General features: G+C 36.3%; 1 protein-coding gene across 1 annotated transcript; it reads right to left on the bottom strand.

Annotated features, from left to right (window-relative positions):
- Positions 1-8,443: 8,443 nt before the first annotated feature.
- Positions 8,444-11,989, bottom strand: LOC103873657 (peptidyl-prolyl cis-trans isomerase CYP71). The gene is made up of 13 exons (XM_009152062.3): positions 11,730-11,989; positions 11,542-11,627; positions 11,369-11,457; positions 11,052-11,294; positions 10,841-10,962; positions 10,635-10,710; positions 10,431-10,538; positions 10,174-10,350; positions 9,758-9,975; positions 9,448-9,580; positions 9,121-9,344; positions 8,880-9,033; positions 8,444-8,795 (listed from the first exon to the last, which is right to left on the bottom strand). The coding sequence occupies exons 1-13, from the start codon at positions 11,882-11,884 to the stop codon at positions 8,712-8,714; spliced, it is 1,869 nt and encodes a 622-aa protein (XP_009150310.1). The 5' UTR covers positions 11,885-11,989; the 3' UTR covers positions 8,444-8,711.
- Positions 11,990-12,842: the final 853 nt, after the last annotated feature.

The raw sequence follows: 12,842 nt of genomic DNA, 5'->3' as shown, positions 1-12,842 counted from the left end.
TTTTTATTGAGGTTATGCGTGAAATATTTATTTTTTCTCAATTATATTTTTCTGATATTTTATGAGTAGTATTAAATGTGATCGTTTTCTAAACGTTCTAATGTATTCTTTGTTTATATGAACATAGTATAAATATCAATATGTAACATCAAATCTTTCATATTAACCATATACATGTAACATAAGTATTATATAGTTGTAAATGTAATATCAATTTAATATTACTGTTAATGTCCGCACATGCGTGCGGGCGGTCCACCTAGTATTTTCTTAAAAGAAAAACAAATAACCTGATTTTAAGGTGGAACAAATACAAGTTTAAGAGACTGTAAGTTATTCATTCACATAATTATTATACAAACTTAAAAACAAATATTTACTTTAATTGAATTTTGCTCTCTTAAGTTTCTTTGATTTTCTTTACATTTTTACCCCCAAGAAAAGTTTCTTTGATTTTTTCAAAATTAATTCACCTTTAACTAGCTGACAAAAAAATAATAATTTATCTTTGTTGACAACAATTCTCTTTTCCTTTCTCCAAATTCAACATAATTAATCATAATTCTGAAGATCAATTTACACGCACTTACTTGCAGATTTCCACTATTATGTTGGAAGTCAATCACGAGCTTCCCTTCCACTACTAAAAACATTTGATATAGTTATGGTAAAGCCACGGGCTGTATAGTCTAAAATCGTGATTATACTTTTCGTAGCTATAAAAAATTATGGATAATCGTGGCTGATTAGCCGAGATTTACTGTGGCAATTTATAGCTATGTTTTAGCCAGTATTTAACAGTGGATATACAAAAATAACAAACAAAAATATTTTAGTTTTCTTATAAAATACACTACAAAATATAAAATTTGTATATATATTTTATAAATTCATATATAACTATGCCGTTAACCATCATCCTTCTTCGTCAAACCACTGTTTTTCTTCTCTCCTTCTTCGTCAAATTCATATAATACTCTAACATTTTAATTTATAATTTAGTGATTATTGTTTAAGGTTTAGTATTTAGGGGATGGGGTTGAATTTATAAACTTTTACAAATAATGTAAAATATTTATAAATAATTTTGAAGGGTTAATTTTGTATTTTTATAATAAATTTAAAGTGTTTATAAAATAATTAGCATTTAAAGGTAAATTTAAAAAGTGTTATAAATTTTGAGGTAAATTTTGAATTCTTACATATATAAACTAAATATTTGAAAATTAATCATACAATTTTAACTAACAAAAAAGGATAATAGAAATCAGATTTTAGAAAGAAAAAAAATCAAATAATAATGTATGTAAAAATAAATACAGAACTACAAATAATTTACAACTGTAAAAATTATCTTAAAAATCAAACTGCTATTTATACTAACTTACTTAAAACCTAAAATAAATAAAAAAAAATTAACAAGAAAAAACAAAATTATTTTCACAACCTTTATTACAATAAGGACTATAGGCTATTAAAAATATTCATATATAATTAAAAATACCAAATTATGCGCCAAATAAATATCATAGTTTAATATTTATGTATTTTCGAAGTGCCTTTTATCAACGAAATGAATTATAGTTATTTACGCATCAATATTTTAAATTTTATAACACTATATTTTGTTTTGACACAATTTTTTTAAGAAAATTAGAATCCAAATCTTTATCAAACTAATCAAATAAGATTTTATGAAACAAACCGAAAGATTTTTATTTACAAGATTTTTAAAAATAAGAACATTCCAAATAAAGCAGAATACATGGTGACTCTTCATAGATTTTTAATGTAGCTCATAGATAAAAATGATAGGATCCATATTTATGAAAATTTATTAAAACTATCAGCATAACATATAAAATTAAAAATGAACTCACACGAGCTTCATCAAAGAAATATATTTGAACATAAATTTTAATAAAATATAGAAAATATAAAACCTAAATAAAATATTAGATTTTAGAAGATATATCTAATATTCTAGATTTTATTTATTTTAATAAATAGAATATTACTTAACATTACTTTAAAATTCTATATATTTATTTATCTTTTTCTTATATCTGAAAAGTATTTAATAATATTCAAATTTCATCAAAATATTAGTATGGTTAAGATTTATATCTAAATATTATACTATCCAATATGCATTTAAAATAATTAAATAAGAGTATTTCATATATATATATATATATATATATATATATATATATTCACAATAAATATATAATAATCATACTTGCATTGCAAAAATTTAGTAAATACAAAACAAAATTAGACATTGTGCATATATATTATTAATCTTTATACCATTCAGATAGAAAGATAGATAAAAAAATAATTATTAAAATGTTTATAATAGTGTAATATTAATTAATACGCAACAAAGTATGTATTTTTGAAAATATTATGATTAATAAACAATATAAATACATTTTATAAATACATATATACTTTCATATATAAGATAAAAAAATATTTGATTATTAGTTAATTTTTTTTAAACGTCTGAACTCAATTAAGAGGGGTAACACTATTTCATGAGACAAAAACAAATGAAAATAGAATAAAACTCTAATGTCAACAGAAAGATTTTAAGGGAAAGATTTAAAATTCATTGGGTAGAGCCTCATTCCTGATCCTGTTATGCAGCCAGGCTGGCCCACCTAGTGCTAGGTACGATTGGAATCTTCCATCTCTAAGAACACTCTGGGCAATGTCAAGTGCGATGGAGTTGGTTTTTGTCGATTCCTGATCAAAAACACTGAGGAGAAGCTGCTACGAAGATCTGCAATAGTGTTCAAAAAGGTTCTGTAGCGTGGCCAAGAGGTAACATTGGATAGAGCGCTTATCACATCCTGGTTGTCGACACCGATCACCACATTCTGAAAGCCCAAGTCTCTCACACTTTGAAGAGCCCAAATGATACATCGTACTGTCGTCAACTTGTTAGGAGATGGAGTGAAAGCCTCCCGAGTGTGATGAGCATGTTACCTTGCTGATTCCTTGTGATCCAAGCACCCCCACTTAAGGACGATGAGTTCCTCCAGTTGGAGTTAACATTACATTTTACCATACCTTCCATAGGTGGTTACCAATGTTGATGTGTTTCTAAAGAAGAACATAGTACCAACCTTGTTTCACCACTGTTGTTGATTGCTGACCATACTGAAGCTTCTTACAGAGCTTGATTGGTGAGCGAATTAATAGAAATCTGTATAAAGAATCTTATTACGGTTTTCCAGATTTTCCATGGTACCCATGGGATGGCTCTCCTCAAGTTCTCTGAAATTGCATTGTTCTCCATTAATTCCATCGCCGTTTTCATATTCTCACATAGGTCCCTGACTGGTGTTGTTGGAAGAGGGAAAGATGCCTTCCTTAGCAATTCTTGAGCCATTACACATTCAAACAAGACATGGTTGATCGGTTCAGCATTATTGTGGCAAAGTTTACATTCCACATCAACATTCATTCCCCGCGATTGTAACCTGTTTGCAACTGTTAACGCACCAGAAACAGCTCTCCACAGGAATAATCTTAGCTTAGGCTGAATCTTGACTTTCCACAATTTCTTCTTCAAATCCAATTTTCTCTGTTCCAATGGACAAATAGTGGCTGAAGAATTAAGGACATTGTTGGCTGCGAGCCAATTCCCGCTTTTGACTGTGTATGAGCCGTGATCCGTCAGAGACCATATGTATCTGTCAGCTTCTCTTCATGGGTGAATTGTCTGAATTCTTTTGACTTCATTGGTGGGGAATAATTTATGAAGCTCGTCATCTCTCCACTTCCCATTTGCATGTTCTGACCTTCCTAGTTGATTCGATGGAGAGTTCCTTGTTGACCGGTTGTCTTGGGCAAGAGTCCATGATCCACTTCTCCAACCATATGTGTGTCGATTCTCCATTACCAATAGATTTGATTAGGCCCTTTTTAAGGAGGTCTCTGCCAAACAAGATGCTACGCCAAGCATATAAAGGTATATACATTTTTCCGCATTTCAGGACATCAGATGAAGCATAGTAGCGACCCTTGAAAACTATCGCTAACAATGTATCAGGATTGTTAAAGAGTTTCCACGCTTGCTTTGCCAATACAGCATGGTTAAACATCTCAATATCTCTGAAACCAAGTCCACCATTTTCCTTTGACATACAGAGTTTCTCCCAAGCTACCTAGTGTATTTTTCTCTTATCCTCACAAGCATCCCACCAAAAACTAGACATAGCACTCATGATCTTCTTGCAGTGATGTTTGGTGAGTCGAAAGCAGGACATAACATAGACTGGGAGAGCCATTGCTATCGCTTTCAGCAGCTTCCTTGCCTCCAAGAGAAAGTTTTTTCGCAAACCAAGATTTGAGTCTTTTGTTGAGTTTCTCCCCAACGAAAGCCAGCAGCTTCTGTTTAGAACCGCTGAAACACTCAGGTAGGCCTAATTATTTACCATCTTCACCTTTATTTTCAATGCCACTCATCTCTGCAATAAGCCTTTTCATAATCGGGTCTACCTCAGCTCCAAATGTGATTGCTGATTTCTGAAAGTTTATAACCTGACCCGAAGAATCACCATACAACTTGAGGCATCGCAGAAATTCCCAAACTTCTGGCAGGTTGGCTCGACATAGAAACAAACTATCATCCGCGAAGAGAAGATGTTGTACTGAAGGACATCTCTTCGTTAACTGCATTCCATGTATAGTCCCTCTATTTTCCGCTCTGTTCATGACATGTACAAGAGCCTCAGCATAGAGAATGAAAATGAAAGGAGAGAGCGGATCTCCCTGTCGAATTCCTCTTTCCGGGGTGATGTGGTCGTGTGTTTGTCCATTTAAGAGTATCGTGTACGTGACTGAACGTATGCACTTCATAATCCATCCTATCCATACACTGCTGAAATCCATTTTTTCGAAAAGAGCCTCCAAGAAACTCCATTCAACCCGGTCGTATGCTTTGAACATATCTGTTTTGATAGCCAGATAATCACTTTTGCAGTTCGGGTTTGTCCTCAACCCATGAATCATCTCGTGTGCTATAAGAAGGTTATCAGATATGAGTACCAGCAACAAAAGCCCCTTGTGTCTGCGAGACCAACTGAGGTAGAACCGTCTTAAGGCGCAAGCATAGGATGTTGGAGATGATTTTATAAACCACTGGACAAAGACTGATAGGGCGCATTGGGGTTTGGTTTCTCCGGTAGTAAGCAAATCTGGGTAAAGTTCCATTCTGGTGATAGAGCTCCACCAGCAAAGAATTCTTTGACCTCTCTTGTTACCTGAGCCCCTGTTATATTCCAGTAGTTTTGAAAGAATTTCCTGGTCATTCCATCAGCTCCTGGAGCACTATCACTCTTCACTGCCTTAACCGCTTTCTTTATCTCTCCATCCGTTACATGTTTCGTTAGAGTCTGATTCATTCTTCCCGTGACTTTAGCTTCAAAACCCTCTAGTAGTTCAGTAGCATCTGCAGGGGAGAATGATCAAAACAAGTTGGCGAAGTAACTTACAGCAATGTCTCCCTTCCTGTCTTCTTCAGACTGCTCAATTCCTCTGTCATCAATGAGAGAAGCAACTCTGTTTTTCATTTTCCTCACCTGAGCCCATCCATGAAAGACCTTGGTGTTTCTGTCTCCCTCCTTGAGCCAGGTATTTTTGCTCTTTTCCTTCCAGAAACTCTCTTCCTCCTTGAAAGCCTTTTCTAGATCAATTTTCATGTCTGTTATCATCCTCATATCAGGAAATTGTTTAGCTTCTTCTTGCTCTATGTTCTTTCGTAATCTCATAATCCTCTTCTTAGAGTTGCTGTCTGAATTTCTCTTCCATCTTTATAGGGATTTTCGACACGTCTTGATACGATCAGTTACTCTTCCAGACGATCCTGCACCCTGAATGTTCCAACCTTTCCGTATGATTTCCAGAACTTCTGGTTTTGCGCACCATCTCTGTCAAAACAGAACCGACATGTACGTCCTTGGATACTTTTGGCTAGACTTGTGAAGACAGGTCTATGATCAGAGCCTAGCTTCTCCAAGTAAGTAGTGTGTGCTTTCGGGAACAATCTGAACCATTCTGCGTTCCTAAACGCTCTGTCTAGCCTGCATTGTACCCATACATTTTTTTTTAATCCATTGGTTATGATCTCTCTGACTCCTGCCCAAGACATCACGTTACCAGAGCTCGAGACTTCTTTTATCCTATACTCTCTGACCATAGAGCGGAAAGAAAAGAAAGAGCTTTCTTGACGTACATGGCCTCTAAGTTTCTCTCCATTATTCATAATCTCATTGAAATCCCGAACCAAAAACCAACCTCCAGTACGATGTTCCCCTATATCTTGTAGCATATTCCACAGTTCTTGTCTTCGTTGGCGGACATGATCACCATAGACGAAAGACATAAAGTAACAGAGTGAACCAATCTTGACTTTAACATCAATAATCCGATTTGATGAAAAAAGTATATCCACTTCATAATTATTCTTCTAAAACAGCGCCAAGCCTCCACTTAGCCCCACTGGATCCACCATAAAGCTATGATCATAACCCAACGAGCTTTGAAGATTTGATATGTGACTACTAGAGTTCTTAGTCTCTAGGAGAAACAAGAAATCCGGGAAATGCTCACGACACATTTCCTCTAGGCGTCGAACTGTCAGGTTGCTCCTCAATCCCCGACAGTTCCAACTGAGCGTCGTCATTGAGACGTGGATGGTTTCTGGTGAACCATCAAACCGTCAGCCTGTTTGTAAGTCTTAGAAGACACCTCCCCATCTTCTGCCGCCTTTCTTTTAATGTTTCTATCTCCGTCATTGAGATCAGTCTTTTTTCAGCCATTCCACCAACTGATTTCATCTCATTGTGCTTATGTTGTCTCCTAGTCCATGATGCTTGTTTGCGTTTCCCAACTTTCTGTCCGCTCCTGCTACCAGAGACCAAAGCTTCTCCGCAACCAATGACAAATCATGTCGTCTCATTTAGTGGGTTGAAGTCACCAGCACCTTCCACATTTGCTATCTATGTGGAATGTTCCCGTGAGAATTAGGGATTACTCATTCTATAGCCTCCTTGTGGCTCGTATTGTTTGTCGACAGCATTAACTTGTTGCCTTCTTGAATCACAAGAGGGTTCTCTGACATTCTATGTCCCCCATAAGAAGAACTGGCATTCCTGATGTTTTCAGTCTCATTAAGTTCTCTGTCATGCTCTGCGAGTCTGAAGTCAAAAACTCTACCCACATTAGTATTGAGAGCTGTGGATATAAATGGTTGACTCTCCAGTCTAAGACAAGATCTTTGGGCGATTGAATCTTTAGATAGGTCTGTCAGAACCTTTTTCATACGAAATTCCCTAATTCGCCTCTCTTCTGACTCAACACAGTTCATGTATAACTGCATTTTCTCAAACACTTCAGGAGCCACTACATTAGGTAGAGGACGAAAACCTGCGGGAACTGATGGCGCTAGCATTGACATAATAGTTTCCACCAAGTTATTGGAGTGTTGTCGATGATACACTGAAGGGGTCCCCTCAAGCTGTCGTTCTGTGTGCTGAAAGTTTTTGCCTTTGCCTTTTTTCAGGAGAGGGCATTTCTGTTTCTCGTGAGATAGACGTAGACAGTGGAAGAACTTCTTTCGAACTCTCATATTCAATGTCCACCGTTGCTGAGCACCCTTTTGAGAGGTTCACTAGCTTTGTGTCTCTTAGGGGGTTATGTAGATCCATAATCACTTGGACTCTGACATATTCCAGTAAATGTGGCTTTTCTGGGTCATACTCAATAACCTTCACATATCCAATAGCTCCAGCCACCGCATCCATCGTCTTAAGTGTGAAATAGTTAACCATAATCTTATGAATTCAGATCCATACTGAAGCTGTTTGTTAGAAATTTGCTGGTGGAACTTCCTGCCATCTCTCCATCACCATTTTTCAATCATCAAAAGTCCAAAATTCATGTTTTTACAGTCTGAAAATCCGTCTCCAGTTCAAAGATAAACTGAAAACTATTTCTAGTCAAAGCGATTCCCTTCACCCTCTCATAAATCTTTCAGATCTTTGGCATCGTTTTCAGCATTCGTCCCATGTTCTGACACTCTGGATTTAGGAGACGACCAATCAGGCTTCTAGCACTTCTCACCACCGTGCTATAATCCTCATCAGCTGTAAGATTCAGCGGTACATCCTCCTTTAAAGACATATTTCCCATAACCTGGGAGGCTGGGACAGGTTGAAGTCCATGAAAAGTAAGAAAAGAACTTTTTCAGAGAGCAAGCTTGATTTTCGTCTGCGCAATTGCGTATAATAACGGGTATAATTATATAAAAAAAACTTAACGGGAAAATAATAATACATACTTTGAATATTCTTTCATAAAAAAATCTACATAAACCATTTATATTTTGTGATTTTTAATTATTATAAAATGAAACTAATTATTAATATGAACTTGCGATACCGAAAATCTGGTCCAATCATAGAACTTTGATAAAGTAGAAGTACAATACAAGAAAATGAAACCGAGCACCAACACCAAGTACTTGCATAACAAAATTAAAGATGGTGTTAAACAGTATCAAGAAGATTGTACCACCAAGTCACGTGCTCGGCCACAACACACATCCCACAGTTTGAACAATCAACGACCAAAGTTCAGATTCAACAGCGAGACCCTAGAGTTTCTTGATTATCTTTGAGAAAAGAGTGGAGATGCTAAGATTTAGGAACAGTGACATTAAGTATCTTAACATCTTGGTAAGGCCTGTCGTTTTTATCTGTCTTCACTTTCTCTATACCCTGTTCATTTTTGGTTTTGTGGTTAGACACAATGTCACACTAAGCTAGCAAGACAATAAAAACATTCATTTTTCATTTGCATACCTGTACGACATCCATTCCCTTCACAACTCTGCCAAAAACTGTATGCTTATTGTCTAGCCACGGTGTAGCTACTGTTGTAATAAAGAACTGCGACCCGTTTGTGTTTTGACCAGCGTTAGCCATGGACACTGTGAACGGCCTGTCATGCCGAAGACTACAAGAAAAACATAACACAAATTAAGGCCTTTACATTCATTTCGTTTTTATTAAAAGCTGGCATGACAGTAAAATATGATATTACCTTTTGTGAAACTCGTCCTCAAATTCTCTTCCCCAAATTGACTGTCCTCCAGTGCCATCCCCAAGAGGATCTCCAGTTTGTACCATGAATCCTTTGATAACTCGGTGGAAAAGGTGGTTGTCGTAATAGCCATTTCTACAGTGTGTTGTGAAGTTCTCCACTGTTTTGGGACATTCTTCTGGGTAAAGCTTTATGTGCATATCCCCCATAGTAGTATGCATGATCTGGAGCAAATTTCCAATTAAAAAAAGAGCTATTATGCCAAAGATCCAAATCACAAACTACTAATGATTAGTAAAACAGTTTGATGGGTTATGAAGAACATACCACGTTCTCTGGGAGAGACGTTGTGGATGAGTTTCCAATATCTGAGACAGACATAAGTTCATCAGCAGAAGGCTTCTCGTTGAACACATCCCTTCCTTGGCTTGCATCTTCAGGTTCTTCTGGCTCTCTCCGACTGCAGATTTCAATTTCCTTATATTAATTTCCATAAAGAGTTCGGTGATAACAAGGCAAGAATAAAATAGGAGAAAAATGTCTACGGAAATCTAGGGAAACCAAAAGAGGTTGATTTTTTCTAAAGATGCAATGCAATACAAACATGAGTTGTTTTAGCCGGATATGTGTCAAGTACCTGAACATATAAATCCTGTGTTTCTTGAAGGCGCAACATAAGATAGTTGGATCAGTTAAAGGCTCCTTGCTTTCATTTACATTTGCTGCGGCTGCTGGAATCTTTCTAACTTTCTTCCCGCCTTGATCACCTTGATATAGTGCAACTCTCAGATACCTTTCATTGCTCTCCACCTTTCCAAGGATCCTTGCAACTGTATTGGTTTGTAAATTTACTATCTAGGCAACACAAGGGTAGACAGGGAAATAAGTCAGCTATCCGCAGAGACCCTACTTTAACCACGTTAACATATAGTTACAATAGAAGTATTTAGCTTCTGTGATCATTGATTGAATCATGTTCATGTGGGACAGGACACTAGACTGGTATGCTAGTCTATGGTAATTTAAATTGAAAATAATAAGATGAATTCTTACTTTGATTCCAAGAAGAGTGGCAAATATAAGGAAATTGGAGCTTTCATCGAAAACTGCATTGGGCTGAGGAGCGCTCTCGGTTTTTTCAAGTTCCTTCTCAACAGCCATTCTTCTACCAAAGTCAATTGCTTCAAGCCTGTACAATGGAGCATCGCTCCTCTGTAGATCTTGGGCCACCTAATAATTTCAATACAATAAAAGATGATTACTCAAGAGTAAGCAAGGCAAGAAGAATAGAATAGAATATGTAGTCCTACCTCAAGAGACTCGTCATATACCCGCCTTAGTTTACCAGTTTTAAACCAAAATACGCGAATCCTACGATCAGGAGATGTAACGGAAAACTGTCTACCGTCCGGACTCACCTGAAAAGAAGTTCACTACATTTAGACGCCAAAGCACCATGATTTTCACTGGACATATCATATGTAAAATAGCCAAAACATGATCCTAGATCGTACCTCAATGGCAGAGATTGTAGTTTTACACTTTATAATCTCAAATAGATTTGTGTCACTCTTTAGTTTGAAGTCTACCCTACAATACGAAACAAAAGGTCAAATCAAAACACATTCCAAAAATAAAAGAACGGCAACAAAAATCTCTCTACAATACCAAAATGGGAAGAAGAAAAGGAATCTGGATAGGAAAAGAGACAAGGACATACTCATCCTCAGGAAACTGTAGCGTAGCTGGACTCCAGTACTCAATGATTCCTTTTGTGTCACCAGATATCACTGTGTCAGAAACAGGATTGTACTTCATGACCTTAATAGGATACGAATGTATCTGAAACGACAACGATATAAGAAACTGTTAATCTCTGGAGAAAAAAAACACAAGAAATAGCAACAAGATTAAAAAAAAGAAGAAGAGACCTGTTTAGAAGCAATGGGTTCATTGGAACCAGAGCGGGGATCATAAATGTGCACAAAGGAAGAGTTTCGGTCACTAACAGCAAGTTTGGCTTTGACATCCGCATGTGTGTAGACCCACTCAACAGCACCGGGGATATAGGGCAAGCGGATCATGGCCATCATGTCGTAGTTGACAACATCATAAATCTTAACAGCATGATCGTCATTTGAGATGGTACAGCAAAGCAAACCATCAACGCTAACCTGCATCGTTGAAACGAGTCATTATTGATAACAAAACACACACAAAAAAAACATTAGAAATTGAGGATACTCACCGCTAGACCTTCAATAGGACCTAGATGGGAGCGGAAATGCTTAGCGAACTCGATGCCAACACCCTTTTTCTTCCAAAACTTCAAGTGGCCTAGATTTTTTATTAAAACATACAATAGCGAATTGGTGAATGTGTAAAAAAAAAAAAAACCAATAAGTATCTGAGAGAAAGTACCATCGATGCTTCCAGTAATAAAGAAATCAGCAGCGGAGACAGCAACATGTGTAACTACATCCCTATGCATGTAACTTTTCTCATACCTGACCAAAACCAAAAAAAAAGATCTTTCAATAATAAGCTCAATGATGCGCACTCTCGTTCACAAACGTATTTGCTAGTAAAACCCTAAAAGGAAAGCTTACATATTAGCACAAGGAAGCGAATCGAGATACGCTTGTTCGAACTGAAGCGGACGCTTGCGCTTGACGCGTGGAGCAGGTCCTGGCCCCACCATCGGCTCTTCCTCCTCCACCACCGCTAATTCTTTCGCGCTTCCATTCTTAGGTTCTTCCTCCATCGATTCCCTCAAAACTTCGATTGAAACCACTGTTGTTGGTTGCTGGGGACAACTCCGACGGCACCGAAATAAAAGAGAGATAGGAGTCGAGATTTATGAACCAAGTTTATCTACTGGGCCTCACACAAGCCCAATTACCCAAACCACACTCAAAGCTCTCTTTTTTCTTTCAAACGCCTATTATAACTGCGAGAAATATTATAAACATTTCTACAACCGACAATTATATATACCATATGAGGATTAATGCCCTGTCTGCATCACCTGAACCATTATAGGATCCATGCTTCACAGTATTTATTGCGCCATGATGTAGATCTCTTATAAGCCTTTTCTTATTTAATTCCCAAAATTTCGCCTTCTCCGAAAATTGAAACTCAGACCTCCTAGTGTAAAAACATTAATAAACCACTGGTCAAACCACTGAACCAAGGAAGCTTCCACCCACACTCAAAGCTATGAGATTGTTTCGTCTCCCTAGAGTCTAAGATTTGAAAAATGTTTTTCTTTTAAGAGTACACTAGATTTCCAAGCACGGATTTTTTGGATTATATTATAATACAAAATCTACGAATTAGTTTATTTGAGATTTTATATGTACACTTTTAAGTAAGTTTATTTTAGGCATGATAATTATATCCAGATCAAAAAACAAATCGAACAGACCCAAAAATATAGGTTTAGTTCAGGTTTAGAGAAGATAACCTATTGGGTTTTTTTTGGACCCGCAGATCTTTGTTTGAGTCTGGATCCTACCCTAGACCCGATCATAAATATGTTGTGTTTATTAGGTATATTTGGATATTTCAAATATGTTTCCGGTAATATGGATATTTTTTTTTAAGTTTTTGGTTTACGATTATAGTTTTTGATTTCATGTAAATTTTCAAATTAAAATTTTCCAGTTCATCGTGTCAGATTTTGAATAAGATTTTAAATTTTTAGGTATTTGAATTTT

The sequence above is a fragment of the Brassica rapa genome, chromosome A06 (genome assembly GCF_000309985.2).
Source record: "Brassica rapa cultivar Chiifu-401-42 chromosome A06, CAAS_Brap_v3.01, whole genome shotgun sequence".
Taxonomy (NCBI): domain Eukaryota; kingdom Viridiplantae; phylum Streptophyta; class Magnoliopsida; order Brassicales; family Brassicaceae; genus Brassica; species Brassica rapa.
Note: the sequence above shows the minus strand (reverse complement) of the source record. Positions and strands in the feature narration are given on the sequence as shown.